At 48.9% G+C, this 14532-nt stretch overlaps 1 protein-coding gene across 3 annotated transcripts in view; it reads left to right on the forward strand.

The window, feature by feature from the left end:
* The first annotated feature begins 424 nt into the window (after positions 1–424).
* PIGQ (phosphatidylinositol glycan anchor biosynthesis class Q) overlaps positions 425–14532 on the forward strand; it is a 36653-nt gene continuing 22545 nt past the window's right edge. Inside the window, exons 1-4 of one of the 3 annotated variants that reach the window (XM_018067563.1) lie at positions 425–851; positions 2106–2797; positions 8024–8155; positions 9585–9705. In XM_018067563.1, coding sequence (XP_017923052.1) covers positions 2133–2797; positions 8024–8155; positions 9585–9705 — 918 coding nt within the window. In that variant the 5' untranslated portion in view covers positions 425–851; positions 2106–2132. The remainder of the gene's footprint in view (positions 852–2105; positions 2798–8023; positions 8156–9584; positions 9706–14532) is intronic. The other 2 variants (XM_018067562.1, XM_008929582.2) reach the window with 2 other exon arrangements.

Raw genomic sequence — 14532 nt, forward strand, 5'->3', positions numbered from 1 at the left:
TTCCCTATATTTCCAGAGAAGTGAAAAATAAGCTTGGAAGTCTTGTTTTTCAGTCCATTTGGGTGTGATAGTCACGAGGCTTTGGTGAAAGATGCCATTTTTAGGTTGTGCTGCAGGTCTCTGTCCTGCCCAGGCCTGGTGTGCTGCACCCCGACAGCCTCGGGGCGTCACAGCTGCCACTTCTGCCCTCCCTCACACAGCTCTCTGCTTCCCTTCCCTCCTGCTGGAGGCTTGAAACCCTTTGGGAAAACACATAATAGTTGAGGTTCTATCACTTGCCCAGAGAAGCTGTGGCTGCCCCATCCCTGGAAGTGTTGGATGGGGCTTGGAGCAACCTGGTCTGGTGGAAGGTGTCCTCACTCATGGCAGGGGGTGGAACAAGATGGGCCTTAAATTCCCTTCCAACCCAAACCATTCCATGATTCTATGATTCTTTTGAGATCCTGCTTCCTCACAGACTCCAGGTCTCCAAGGTTATCCCTCTGTGGCCTCCAGATCTCACCAGGGGCTGGAGGGTCTGTGGGGCAGCAAGGGATGGTGCTGGGTGCCCTCAGCACCTACCAACACTGTGCTTCCAGCACCACGCTCCAATAAAATCCCTCAGGAGCACCCCTATGTCTGCTTGAGGGAAGTTTTAGGGGTGCTTTGCTGTTTTGCAGTAAAAGGGAAAATTCAGTCCAAGGAAGAACAACATTACTCCTTGCAAAGGCAGCTGTGGTGCTTTTCCCATCGGAGGACCGTGCTGTGCACCAAGGGAACCTCACCTTGTTGCTCAAGGAGCTGAGAACTTCTACATTTCCAAGTGCTGTACTGGGGCTGGGGGACTGGAGGAATCGTAAAATCCCAGAGTGGTAAGTTTGGAAGGGACCTTAAAACCCATCTCATTCCACCCCTGCCGTGGGCAGGGACACCTGCCACTATCCCAGGTTGCTCCAACCTCGTCCAACCGGCCTTGGACACTTCCAGGGATGGGGCAGCTGCAGCTCCCCAAATTACCCTTCTCTGAGTTTTAACCCCAGAGGTTAATCACTCTGCTGCTCCCCATCCCTCCACACCGTAGCAAATTCCCAGGTGCTGAGATTTACTGACTCCCTTGTCCTGCATTAACGGCGAGGAAAACAAAGCCATCCGGGCCTCCCCTGCGCATCCTCTGTCCGTGTTATAAATACCCTCTGTGTTCCCTTTCCGACTGACTGGGTCCCTGCAGAGGAGGCAGCCTCGGGGCCCTGCGGAGTTTTCACATCCCTAACAAAGCACTGAAGGACGGCAAAGGACAACGGGCGCCGGGTGCGACCGTTCTGCACCAGCGCCCTCCTTACTGCAATTACAGCTCTGTTAGAAACCTCCACCTTATTTAAAGAGACACTGTCAACTGCCTCAAAGCTCCTTTTGGGAAGAGTCTCCCAAAGCCACTGAGATGCGTTCTTAATGATGGGGAGAAAAACACCAGAGATAAAGAGCACTGATAAAGTGAAGAGGCTTCTCCATTTTTAGGCTCTTGTGTCTAATGAATTAAAACTGCTGCACAAACTTCAATTAATCACTGTAGTCCCTTTTGATAAAATTGTTGTTGCAGTTTCCAGATGAGGTGAGTGAGGCAAGAGGAGCTGAGTGATCCGACTAAGGTTGCTCAGTGAGTTTTTGCAGAGCACAGCTCTGGGTTCTGAGGTGATAAAAGAGGGTCTGAAATTATCTGGCTTTATGGCATGGATCAATATTTGATTGTTGGTAATAGCAGGAAATACTCCCCTGAGACACCATGGTGCACTCTAGAAGTGCTCCAGCACATCCAGTTGGGGATCTAAGATCCGAGGCTGAATGGATTCCTGATCTTTTCTGGTCTGATGCGCTGTGCTTATCAGTGAAAGACCTTTCCAGGACTCAGGAAAGGTGACTCCAGGCTCACCTTTCCTCACTTCAAAGACTGCAGATCATCAGGAACCTCCTGAATGTGTGTGTGTCTGATGGCTGTCACTGTCCTTACACAAGTGGTTGGGCGCAGTGTTTTCAAACCTGCTTGGTTCTCCTCCCTGGTGACTTTGGCCAGCTCAGATTTTCTTGCTTTTACTCACCATTCTCAGCTTTTATTTTTGTGTTTGTTGCAGGTGTCCTGTCCCTCCAGGGTCCCTGCCATGGTACTCAAGGTGTTCTTCCCATCGTGCTGCTCCTCGGCAGACAGCGGCATCCTGATCGGCCGCTGGCTGTCGGAGCAGAGCTCTGCCGTTGTGCTGGCCGTGGTGCACTTCCCCTTCATCCCTGTGCAGGTGAAGCAGTACCTCGGGGAAGTTCAGCACCTGACCAAAGTCAGCCTTTCTGTGCTCGGCTCCTGGAGCAACAGCAAACAGGAGAAAGAGGAGGGTCTGAGTGAGTTCTTGGAAGACCTTGGGACCATATTCTCCCATGAACCTTGGATTCAGATAAGCAAAGAGGGAGACAGCAAGTTTTGGAGCTGCTCTACCCTTCAGAAACACTCCAGCAGCCCTAAGGAGGAAGAAGTCATCTTGGTGTACTATGACCAGCGCAAAGTTATGCTCTCCCATCTGCACCCCCCTCTGGACACAGGTGATGGGAGGGCAGAGGATGCCTCCAAGCTCTCTGCCATCTTCGACACCGTGGCCAGGAGCAGGGTGCTGTTCATGACCGACAGGTACGACGAGGGGCCCATCAAGCTGACCCACTGGCAGTCGGAGGGGGTCGAGGCCAGCATCATCGTGGAGCTGCTCAAACAGACCTCTGTGCCTGCCTGCATGCTCCTCACATTCCTGCTCTCACTGGTCTCTGGGATCTGCAGGAGCAGGTAAGTGATGTGATATCAGCCAGCTTGTTTTGTGTGGAAGTGTAATTTAGGCATTTACAGGATTTCTGCTCAGCCCCAGTGAGAAATATGGTTGATACAAAAGGTTCTGTTGGAAGCAGGCTGCTGTTGGAGTTTGGGGAGCCCCACTGAAATCATAAGGCCAAAGGCTCCCTCAGGTAGGACTCTTCATGGAGCTGGGAGGGTTTCTGGGGAGGCATTTGCAGCAGCCCCACTTCACTTTCATCACAGCTGGGCCAGTGGATTTCCAGCTATTCCATGGCTGACAGAATGCTGTGAGCCTCTCCTTAATGGATTCACAGCTGGGACTCCCTCCTCCCTGTTTGCTGTGAATCCCTCCACAGCTGTCAAACGTCAGCAAATAGTATTTCTAAATCCATTGTCCTCCAAGAGACTGTGGTGCTGCAGCCTTGGTGCCTTATAGCAGGTCACAGGGATTGCTGCTGTGCATGAATCCTTGGTGAAATCCTGTTCTCACAACCAGGAGACTGACTAGGATGATCCACATGTAGTATGTGGCAAGTGCTTGCACTGATGAGGAATTCTGAGCAGATTTGAAGGGGAGAAGTTTAGAACCATGGAATCATTTAGGTTGGAAATATCATGGAGTGCAACCATTAACCCAGCACTGCCAAGGCCACCACTAACCCATGTCCCCCCGTGCCACATCTACGTGCTTTTTGAACACTTCCAGGGATGGTGATTCCACCACTGCCCCGGTCAGCCTGCCTGGAGAGGCTGTGGAGAGGGAGGAGAGTGGAGTTCTGGTTCCAAGCTGCAGGGGGACACTTTAATTGATGAAATTTGGATAACAGCTACTACTGTATTCATGGATAAATCTTCTCAAGTGCAGCCTAAGGGCAGGAGGAAGGGAAGCTTTTAACAGTTTCCAATTGTGTGATACTGTTGTGAAAGAATTACAGTGAAACTCTTCCCATGCAAAGACTTTCTGAACAGTAGGGTTACCTATTTTGGTACATAAAGGGGAAACTGTCCGGTTTTGGGCTATTCTATTGGAAGAGATTTAGGATCAGGCCAAAACCTGATATAATCAAGGACACTGGTTTCTGGGGCTGCCCTGTAGATGCTGACTCTGTGTTAGTGGCTGTTAATGGTGACTAAGTCACAACTTTGTGGTTGGGCAGAAGATTGGGAGTCAGCTCAGAAGGTCCTTTTTCTGGCTGTCCATGGGCTGTGCCACCACCAACAAACAGGATGACCCTTTTCTTTGTCTTAAAAGGTCCTGACTTGATCAGTCAGGCTTAGAGTCAGGTTAACCCAAGGCTCACAGGTCCCCAGAAGGCCACAGTCTAGCTCAGGAACTCAAGCTCAGTCTGGTTGGGCCTGGATAGCTGCTACCCAGCTTCTCAGGAATTCTGACTTCAGCTTTTCCTAAGCCCAGGATGGATGTTTTGAGGCACAGCAGCAGCCAGCTGTACCTGCCAGCAGGCAGAATGTGGGGCTGGCTGTGCCCAAACCTGGGCTGAACTTGTTCTTGGGCTTGGGAGACAGATACAGCTTGTTCTCTTCTCTGTTTGATTCACCCGTAGGATCAGCATTATACTCACTTATCTTACAAAGCATCAGTCTTAGAGAACAGAGATTAGTACCTGGCTTTATAACAAACCTCCTGCTCACCTTTCTAAGTCATTTAAAGGAATTTGGTTCCACTCAGCACGTGGTGTGTGCTACAACCTCCCTTGTGCCAACATCCTCAAGGCAGGGAGGGTTCAAGGTGTCACGGGCAGGTGTCCTTCCAGTCCCCTCCTCCCCGTGCTGGGACAGGATGTCCCATAAAATAAGATTTACAAGGTTTTGCTCCTTCAGGTCACAGGACTTCATTCTTTCCCTGGTTTTTGTGATGTCAGCTTTGAAAAGCTAAAGAAAGAGATCAGCAATGTCCTCTGGGGCTGCAGACCTTTTGGATATGTCCTGTTGTGTATTTGCACAGGAGAAGCAGGGCAGCAGCTGGAAATCTCGGGAAGTGAGTTGCTGACACCCGTCCAAGCTCACCCAGTGCTCCCTTGTCTTGAGTTAAGCCATTTCTTCAGCACCACCGTGTGCTGAGGGGTGGCCATTGCAATTCTGCTTCAGAGGGACTTGGGGGCAGGATTCCCATTATCCCTGAAGGTCTCTGTACTCTTGGGGACATCAGGATGATTTTGTCTTGGGACAATAAGTTCTGTGTGCTCCTTGTGAAAAAAGTCTGTTTATAAACACCTCATCCAAAGGGAGGCACTGTTCCTGCAGTTTCTGGGAGTTCTGGTTAATGGAGCTTAATATTTGCATGTGATCTAGATTTGGAAAGATTACTTTTCATCTGTTATCTGAAAAATCCCCTCTCACTCCTGGGAAAAAACTAAATTGGAAAATCAAGACTTACTCATGGAGGCTGTGCTAATTTATTGCTAAAATTCCTTCTATTTGGAAATACCCCAAAGATCTCCTGCTGCTTAAATAATGCAATGACACAACGTCACTGGCTTTCTGTTGGGTTTTTCAATCTGGTTGGTTTTCCATTGAAGTTCTGAAAATCATTCTATATAGTGGGTGGTAAACAAGTGGGAGCATTTCTGGCAATGTGCAAAGGGGTAGGAGACCACGCAGGGAATATTTCTGGCTTTCTTCCTCAGCCCTCCTAGAGATGAGAGTTCCCGTAGCACATCCTGCAGCTGCTCTGTTGAGCTTTTTGCAGTATGTTTGTGTTTTTATTTCAATAAGGATGTGTATTTCCTTTGCAAAGAAGGTGTGTGAGTGGAGTAGAGGTTGTCCTTGTGGTGTTGGGTGAAAAGAAAAGAGAGTCAGTTGTAGCACAGACAAGCACATCCATCTGGTGTGTCTGTTGCTTGAGGAGCAGCCCTGGATGTGGGAGACACCCAGTGCTGGGAGAGGATGTGGGACTGTCACTGTGAGTGTGTGGCACAGGGCCCTGGATCTGCTGCTTTCTGCCTCAGCTGAGAGGGTCTGGCAGCTGGGGTTTGACTGGTAATTCCTCACCTTCAGCCATCTGGACATAATCCCACAGGTAGAGTGTTTCTCCTTCCCCCTCCTTTGCATTTCAAGTGCAATTCTCTGCTCTAGTCAAGTTTTGCAACAGCAGAATTTGTAACTGCTGGGCTGGGGCATAATTGGAAGAGAAAGCTCGTCTGCTCTTGTGTCTCTGTGAATCTGTGAGCCCAGGTCTTTGCATCAGTGACCCCCCCTCTCCCGCCCCTGCACGGAGCTCTTTCCTCCACCCCTCCTCTGACAAGGCAGCTGAGGAGCAGTGCTTTCATTTGTCTCCAAGGTGGGAGGCTGTAGCGAAGAGCTGAGTAACTTGGAGACCTCAAATTAAGAATGATTCACAGAACACTGTGTGTGTTTCAAAGCCAATGTGTCTGAAATCTGAATGGGGAGGGAGGGGGAAGGGGGCACTTCAGCACTTGGGTTTTCAAGCTGACAAACCCTGCACGAAGGGTGGGTGGAAGGGCTCAGGGGGATGTGGGGAGGAGGGGATAGCAGCCATGGGGAGCTGAGTGGGGTTTGGAGGGGCCATAGCCTTGTGATTTGTGTGAACTGTATAAATAGTCTGTCCATCCCAGACTGTCCTGCGGGCACTCTGCTGCTGGGCGTGGGCTGATGTCCTCTGGTGAGATCCGTGGAAGGCAAACACACTTTGCAGGGGCACACATCTCCAGGTCATGCTCAGTAATGATCCAAGCAGCTCTACAATTTCAAAAGCAAAGCAGGATACAAGGAATAATGTTGGCGTGTGGAATGACGTGAACTGCAGGACCGTGACAAAGCAGTCCAGGAGAGTAGGTGGAGTGACTAAAAGTGAATGTAGATCCCTGGACCCTAAACAGAAAACAGTGAAACACTGTGAAAATAGTGCAACAACAACTGTGTACAGGAGAGAAGTGATTCAAATCATGTCCACATCAGAGTTTAGCCCCCAAAGCAAACCTGGTGCTCTGTGTTGCTGTGGCTTCTGCACCCAGTACTGTGTCATTTTAACCTACACAAAGCACTATCAGTCCTTGCTTTGTAGGTTGTGTGGCAATAAAAGTAACTCCCCAAAATAATTGAGCATCATTTAGTACTTTTCTTCTGAGTCATAAGAAAAGAACCGTGTGACTGTTTCCTCCCCTACAAGCCTCATGTGAATGTTAACTTTGAAACCTAATTAAGTGCCAAGTGTCGTGTTATCTGCATAATGCTGGTCACTGTGAGGCTGTGGAGAGAGGGTAGAAATGAAGACCCTGAGAAAGGAATTTGAAAGTAATAAAGAAAAAAAGAAAAAAGGATCAATTGGAAGAAAAAAGAAAAGAGGGGGGGAAAGGGACAGAAACTGCACAGAGAGCATTGCTCTTTGTTATTCCAAGCTCACACAAAACAGAGACTGGTGATCCCCTCTCCTGTGAGGAAAGGCTGGGACAGTTGGAGTTGTTCAGCCCAGAGAAGAGAAGGCTCCAGGGAGACCTGAGAGCCCCTTCCAGGGCCTAAAGGGGCTCCAGGAGAGCTGGAGGGGAACTTGGGACAAGGGCCTGGAGGGGCAGGGCAAGGGGGAATGGCTTCCCACTGCCAGAGGGAAGGGTTAGATGGGATATTGGGAAGGAATTGTTGTCTGTGAGGGTGGGGAGGCCCTGGCACAGGTTGCCCAGAGAAGCTGTGGCTGCCCCTGGATCCCTGGAAGTGTCCAAGGCCAGGTTGGACGGGGCTTGGAGCAACCTGGGCTGGTGGAAGGTGTCCCTGCCCATGGCAGGGGATTGAGATGAGATGAGCTTTGAGGTCCCTTCCAACCCAAACCATTCAGTGATTCTATGATTGGTAATACTGGGATTTGTGCAGCAGTTACACCATGTTGTGTTGTTGCCCTGCACACAGAACTGCTTTGGCTCCTCTCTGCTGGAGGCTCAGGGCATTGTGCAAGCCCAGTGATGTATCCCAAAGCACAGGCTGGAATCAGGATTGCCTTGTGGCTTCCTTGGAAGAGCAAGGCACGTGGTTTGACAGAGTGGAAATGGGAGGTTGGCTTGTCTGCTTTAGATGTCTTGGTCTGGCAAGGCTCCTTAATTCTGTTAACCTTTCAGAGAGTCCTTAACCTCTAATCATCGTCTCTGCTTGCACAGCCTTAACTGTGCACTGACTGTTTTGCATGGATTTGGGATGCTGGCCTGCCTGCTGCATGGCAAAGGCAAAAGGGGACATTCCCATGTGTTTCTGCAGGGTGCTGAAGTTTTGGCCTTTGTCTTTCTTATGGAGCAAACTCTCAACTTGTGAGCAGCTGGGACATCGCCTGCAGCACCTCCAGGTCATCAGCAGCAACAAGAAGGCTCAAACCCAGACTCAGCTGATGAGGTATGGGGTACACGGAAAGTCATGTGTGTCTTTGCTCTATTCCTGTCTCCCTTGGGGAGCTCAAACCATGGATCCCATGCTCACACAGCGCTATGGGGTCATCACTGCACCCCTTGCTCTACTCCTTTTTCCCAACCCTTGGAAAGGCAACTGGGATATTGCCCCCCAAAAGCTTGTCCTGCACCCATATGTGAGTGCTTTGCTCTCACAACTCCCACAAACTCATTGCTTTCCTGTGTGCTGCTGTTAACCAAAAACTGCCATCAGTGTTCAGTGGTACTTTCCATAAGAGCAAAAAGGTTTAAATGTTCCTTTCTTTCACCCACTCTTTTGGAGAACCTTTTCTTGCAAAAACTCTGACAGCAGTAACAAAGTCAGTGTAAGAGAAAAAGCAAACATGCAGCACAGTGAGTGGAACAGAGCAGAGATCTGAGACAGATATTGAATGCCCTGCGGCCCTTCCACAGCCAGTCTTGTTCTGTGTGCTTCTCTGATCCTGCAGTAATAGACTCCCAGGGAACACTTAAAATAGATTAGCAGATTTGAAGGCCAAAAGTAACTGCGATTGTTTAATCTGATTTCCTGAATAACTCACGTCATAAAATTTCATTCAGAAACTCCAGCAGGGAAGGGGGAACTCAGCAGTCCTTCTGGGTTTTTGTATGAACCCAGAAACACTATTTATTGCCTTGAGTTGGGAAACCATCTGATCTCAATGTGGATGCTCCAAGTGCTGGTGCCCTCAGGGCTGGTAATTGGTAAATGCCCCTGAGTACATCTCTACCTTTCAGTCTAACATTCCTCTTTGTAGCTTCAATCCAGTCTTTGCTCCCTACTAAAAAAGGTTTTGTGGTGTGGCAGACTCTGAGTGGCTCCATGTTTAGAATCACAGAATCCCAGACTATCCTGAATTGGAAGGGCCCCACAGGGATCATCCATCCAACTCCTGGCCCTGCACAGACACCCCAACAATCCCACCCTGGCCCTGGGAGCATTGTCCTTGAGCTCTGGCAGCCTTGAGGCCGTGCCCACTGCCATGGGGAGCCTGGTCAGTGCCCAGCCACCCTCTGGGGGAGGAACCTTTTCCTGAGATCCAACCTGACCCTGCCCTGACACAGCTCCAGCTGTTCCCTGGGTGCTGTCACTGGTCACAGAGCAGAGATCGGAGCTGCCCCTCCACTGCCCCTCATGAAGAAGGTGCAGACTGCCATGAGGTCTCCCCTCAGTCTTCCTTCTCCTGGCTGAACACAGAAGGAACAGCACAGCAGGGAAGGTCAAAAGGTCCCTACAGTGTTCCTCTTCACTGGGTTGTCCTGTTGTCCCTGGGACATTAGAGATGCAATGTAAGCAAAGCCAGCAGTTGTCTTTGAAACATTAAACACTGTCCTTCCTTTTTCTCTAACACTGTTTCTCGTTCTCCTGCATGCAGGAAAGCCAACATATTTGTCTCTCTACTGATTGATGTGGCCCTGGGGATCCTGCTGATGTCCTGGCTCTACAGGAAGAACCGAATTGGTCACCTTGCTGACACTCTCATCCCCGTGGCTGACGTAAGTCTGGCCAAGGTTGTTCCTCTTTCACCTGCTCTGGGTGCTGAGCAGCTCTCGATGCCTGGGGTAGTTGGAAGGAGGCAGTGCCTCCCACACAAGGGTTTCAGAGAGTCCTGTCTGAAGTCATGCAAATTAGGTCTCCTCAAGAACAGTGAAATCTTCAATCAAGCCTGTTGGGGCTGCTCAAAAAGAACACAGTTCTGCTTTGCATGTGCTGTGCATGGTAATTAGGTGTTTACTGGAGGGCTGCTCCAGGTCCTGAAGGAACAATTATGGCTTGGACAGCTCTGCAGCTGCAGGTTGAGTGGTTATGGAATCACAGTACTTTTATTTTGTTCTTGAGTCAACAGAAAGTGTCCTCAGATTGTTTGGGGGGAAACAAAGCTGTAACTTGGGCTGAATCTGATAAACTGCTGAAAAGTCAGACTTGATAAGCAGTGCAGCTGTGCTTGTGAAAGGAGTTTCATGGGGAAGTCCAAAGGCTTTGGCTGGTCAGGGTACAAACACCTGAAATCCTGCCTAAGAGCTTTGGGATACAGAGGCTAAACTAGGAAAACTTGCTGTGTCTTGTGATTCTGTCAAACATAACTCCTCTTGCCCACGAAGATCTCTCAGCATCAGCAGAAATTCATGAGGAGCAAGTCTGACTCACACTGTCCTGCTCTTCTGGTGGCTCATTTTAGGTGCAGAGCTCCAATATATCTGTTTAGTGGCAATAAGGAACATATAATGTACTTCAGAAGCTGGAGACCAGACCACTAATCTGAGGTCAGCTCTGTCTTAAGAGCTTCTGTGTCTTGGGAATACAAGTGCAGCCAATTTTGAGCCCTGCCATGCAGCTGCACAGCCTAATCCTTTCTCTGCCCACTTTTCTTTCATTTCTGAGTGGATCTTTCCATTGGTTTCTTTCTAGCAGCTGGAGAACATCTTCTCTCTGCTCTTTCTCCAGCTTCTTGATTCTGATTAGAGAATTCCAGCAGCAGTTTATCTTTCCTACTTATGCTGCATTTCCTGAGAAGGGCTCCCATTTCCCTTGATGATGATCTGCCTGGTCTGTGTCTAACCCTTTAATTGTTGCAAGCCATCAATCTCTGATCATGACATGCTGTGCTTCCACAAAGCATGTATGGAGTGTCCAGCATAGCTGTGGATCACGATTATTGCTATTCTTCTTATCTTCCATAGTCAAACTGTCAAGGATAGCATGTTTTAAGGATTGCTGCAGCCACTGTTCACCAGCAGTGGTGGGTAGAAAGGACCACATTTCCTGCAGGAGCTATACCCTACAAATATTTTTCTAAGCCTTATTCCTAAGTCTTTTCCTTACAACTGGGGAAGTTTTGGTTCCCTAGAGCTCTCTCTATGCGATAATTGTAAGTGCCCAGCTCTCAGAAATCTGATTTCTTAACAAGTCTGCAGGGAAGTGGCTTTGGCTGCGTTCCTGGTGGCACAGGAGGCTCCGGGAGGGATTCCATCTGCCCAGTGTCTTTGGCAGATGGACACTCTCTGTGCTCAAGGTATGTCCAACCCCAGCACCTGTCCTGGACAGGCTGGCTTGTGAGGTTGCTTGTTTGTTCCTCTCTCAGTAATTTAGCTCACCTGTCACTCAGCTCATGCATCAGTGTCAGTTATCTCCACAGGCCTCCTACGTGTGTGGACTTGGTTACCTGGCTATCACCAGGAGCTGTTTGCTTTCCTTCCTGGAAGTGCTGACTCCTCCATGTGTGGGGGGCCCTGATAGCCAGTCAGTGCCTTTCTTCCCTCTTTATCCAGGCTTATCAGTTCGGGCCACTCACAACTCTCCTTACTTCCCAGCCTTACTTTCTTCTTTCAGGCATATTAGGCTGTGGACACAAAATCATTTGGAGTCCTTTTACTGCCTTTGCTGGGCATTGATTTATATGCATATTCTGCAGGCCTTAAAAATGCAGATCTGAGTGATCCCAAAATATACCGATGACTTCAGCATGTGCTGTGCAAGCCAGCTCCGCTTCTTTTCCAGTATGACAGCAAAATCTCCCCTTAGCCATTCAGCAGTAGGTTTCCTCTGTGCTGCTGAGTGTCCATCTGGAATGCATTATTCCCATCACTGGGGCTTTCTCAAGTGCTTGTGTTTTGCCAAGTTCAGTAACAGAGCTCCTGTTCCTTCCCTAAAGCTCCTTCTCTTCTGCTTTTGAGCTGTGCCCCAGATCTGCTGATGGCACTTGCCTTACACTTCTGTGTGTTAGTAAATAGAATATTGGATATATCATTTGCCCCAGAGGGTGGTGGGGCACTGAACAGGCTCCCCAGGACAGTGGGCACAGCACCAAGGCTGACAGAGCTCCAGGAGTGTTGGGACAACACTCTCAGGGACAGGGTGGGATTGTTGGGTTGTCCCATGCAAGGCAGGGTCCCTGTTGGTCCCTTCCCGCTCGGGGTATTCCCTGATTCTATTATAATATGATTATTTTGTACTCTAATATATTATAAATCATACATAACCTTATTTTAACCTCACTGATTTTCCTATTGACAAACTAACCTTATATAACATATAACCTCATTGGTTTGATTGATTGATTTTAATATTGACAAAATTACAGCTGTGTGGAGCCTGGATAAACTGCTCATTTTTTTTGCCTAGCAGACATCTCTCTGGAAGGAGGGAGGTCCAGGTGGGGTATTTTGACTCTCAGCACAGGTCACACAGTCAGCTGCTGCCAGGAGGCTCAATCCCTGTTCCCTGGCCATCATTCCTCATCCCCTGATGAAATGGTTCTCAAATCAGCACTAAGCTGGCAATTGTTGATGCTGCACAAGGCATCCCACTCTCACAGCTTGAGGAGCTGTGCTGTGCTGGCTGTAATAACAAGTTGCTTTTGTCAGGCAGTGAGGCAGATGTGATTCACAGACACCCAGGGAGCCACTGGCAAGGAGCTGTGTGCTGTACCAAGGACTGATTTTGGAGCAGGCTTTCAAATCCAAGAATGGAAAATGGGAATAATCTTCTCTCTGTAGGTGCCCACACAACTCCTACCTTCCTCCTTCCCCTTGATCCCACCAGGCTTGCCAGTGGTTGTCCCTTTTCCACGACAGCCTTTTTTCAGAAATACCTGACTCAAAGCACTACACTCGCTTATAAACTATCTTCTGTTTCTTTTTTACCTCCTTCATCTCTTTGATCCTCGCCGATGTCTCTTTTTCTAAAACTGTAATCTCTTTGAAACAGTTAAATATTTATCATGGCTCGTGCCTCCAAAAGCCTTACTGGGGCTTGGAGATAATTGGATGTACATTCCTACTCAGCCTTCTTCCGCTGATGCATAAACAAAGCAAGCAGAGAGAACACTTCCTGGAAAATATTTATAGATGGTAACTTGTAAAATAGTGTGTCTTAGAGCCCCAAACACCTGCAGCAGACACAGGCAGGGATGTCTGGCAGCGAGAGCTTTGGCTCTGTGTGCTCCAACCTGCACCAGATAGAGCCATTAAGGCTTCAAGGTCATCAAATCCCACAATCAACCAGCACCACCACTGTGTTCAGCACTAGAGCACGTCCTCAAGTGCCACATCCACATGCTTTTTGAACACTTCCAGGGATGGGGACTCCACCACTGCTCTGGGCAGCTGTGTCAGGGCCTGACCACCCTTTCCATGAAGAAATTTTCCCAATACCCAAGCTAAACCTCCCCTGGCATAGCTTGAGGCTGTTTCCTCTTGTCCTGTCCCTTGTTCCCTGGGAGCAGAGCCCACCCCCCCCCAACTCCCCCCTCCTGTCAGGGAGTTGTGAGAATGAGAAGGTCCCCCCTGAGCCTCCTTTTCTCCAGGCTGAGCCCCTCCAGATCCCTCAGCTGCTCCTGCTGCTCCAGCCCCTTCCCCAGCTCCGTTCCCTTCCCTGAAGCATCAGTGGGTTTCCTGGTGCCCTGTGTGCCCTTATCCATGTCACATCACCATCAGTCCCTCTGCATATGGAAACAAGAAAGAGAATGACAGTAAAGGGAATATTTCCACAGTGAGCTCATCTAACCCTTGTTAGCTTCAGTCTCTCTCCAGCTTGGTCGTGTCCCTGCACCCTGTTATGAAACACTTCAACCCACTGTGTGTGATTTATTAATACTGCCCACATTCAGTATTCATGACTGCAGGAGGAGAATTGGCCTCCCAGTCACCTTTTCTGATTCTCCTGGCTATCGATCAATCCTAAAATATCTGTTTGGAAAACAATCTCCAAGGTTATGCCTTGGGACTATGCTTTGGGAAAGCTTGCCCAGGTAAATAACAGCAAGATAGGGCACCTTCCCAGGGCTACGTGCCCCTGTCAGGGTTTAGCAGCACCTCTGGGACTGGCAGCCTCCAGAAATACTGCCTGCTGAAAACCAGCCTTGCTGAAGGACTGCTTTCAAGCATTTAAATATTTCATTAAAATCCCCAAATGCTTTTTTAAGTTACCAGTCCAACACTTTAAATATTAAACCCAGTCTATTTATAAAGCAGCAAACGCTTCCCAGCCACAGAGGTGAGCTCCATGGGATCCAATCAGTCCTGACTTGCAGTGAGACAGAGGAAAAATGGAGGGAACAGAAAGACAGCCTTTTGGAGAAGTTAGAGATGGAGCCATTAATTTTGCCACTGCACTGAAAGTAAATATTTACAAACTCATTTTGCCAGGATCTTGGTTGGTTGGTTAATAAAGAAAATGGAATTGTTCCTTGGAAACAATTTCCTTGTAGGGAAATTGTTCATATGAATGATGGGGAAAGTAGGCTGCAGTACTTGAGGGAGTGTGGTTTGGTGGTTCTACATGTGGACAGTTTTCAGTGCCCTTCACTTGCATGGACTTAACTG

This window comes from Manacus vitellinus, unplaced genomic scaffold (assembly GCF_001715985.3).
Source record: "Manacus vitellinus isolate BGI_N305 unplaced genomic scaffold, ASM171598v3 scaffold_12_pilon, whole genome shotgun sequence".
Taxonomy (NCBI): Eukaryota; Metazoa; Chordata; class Aves; order Passeriformes; family Pipridae; genus Manacus; species Manacus vitellinus.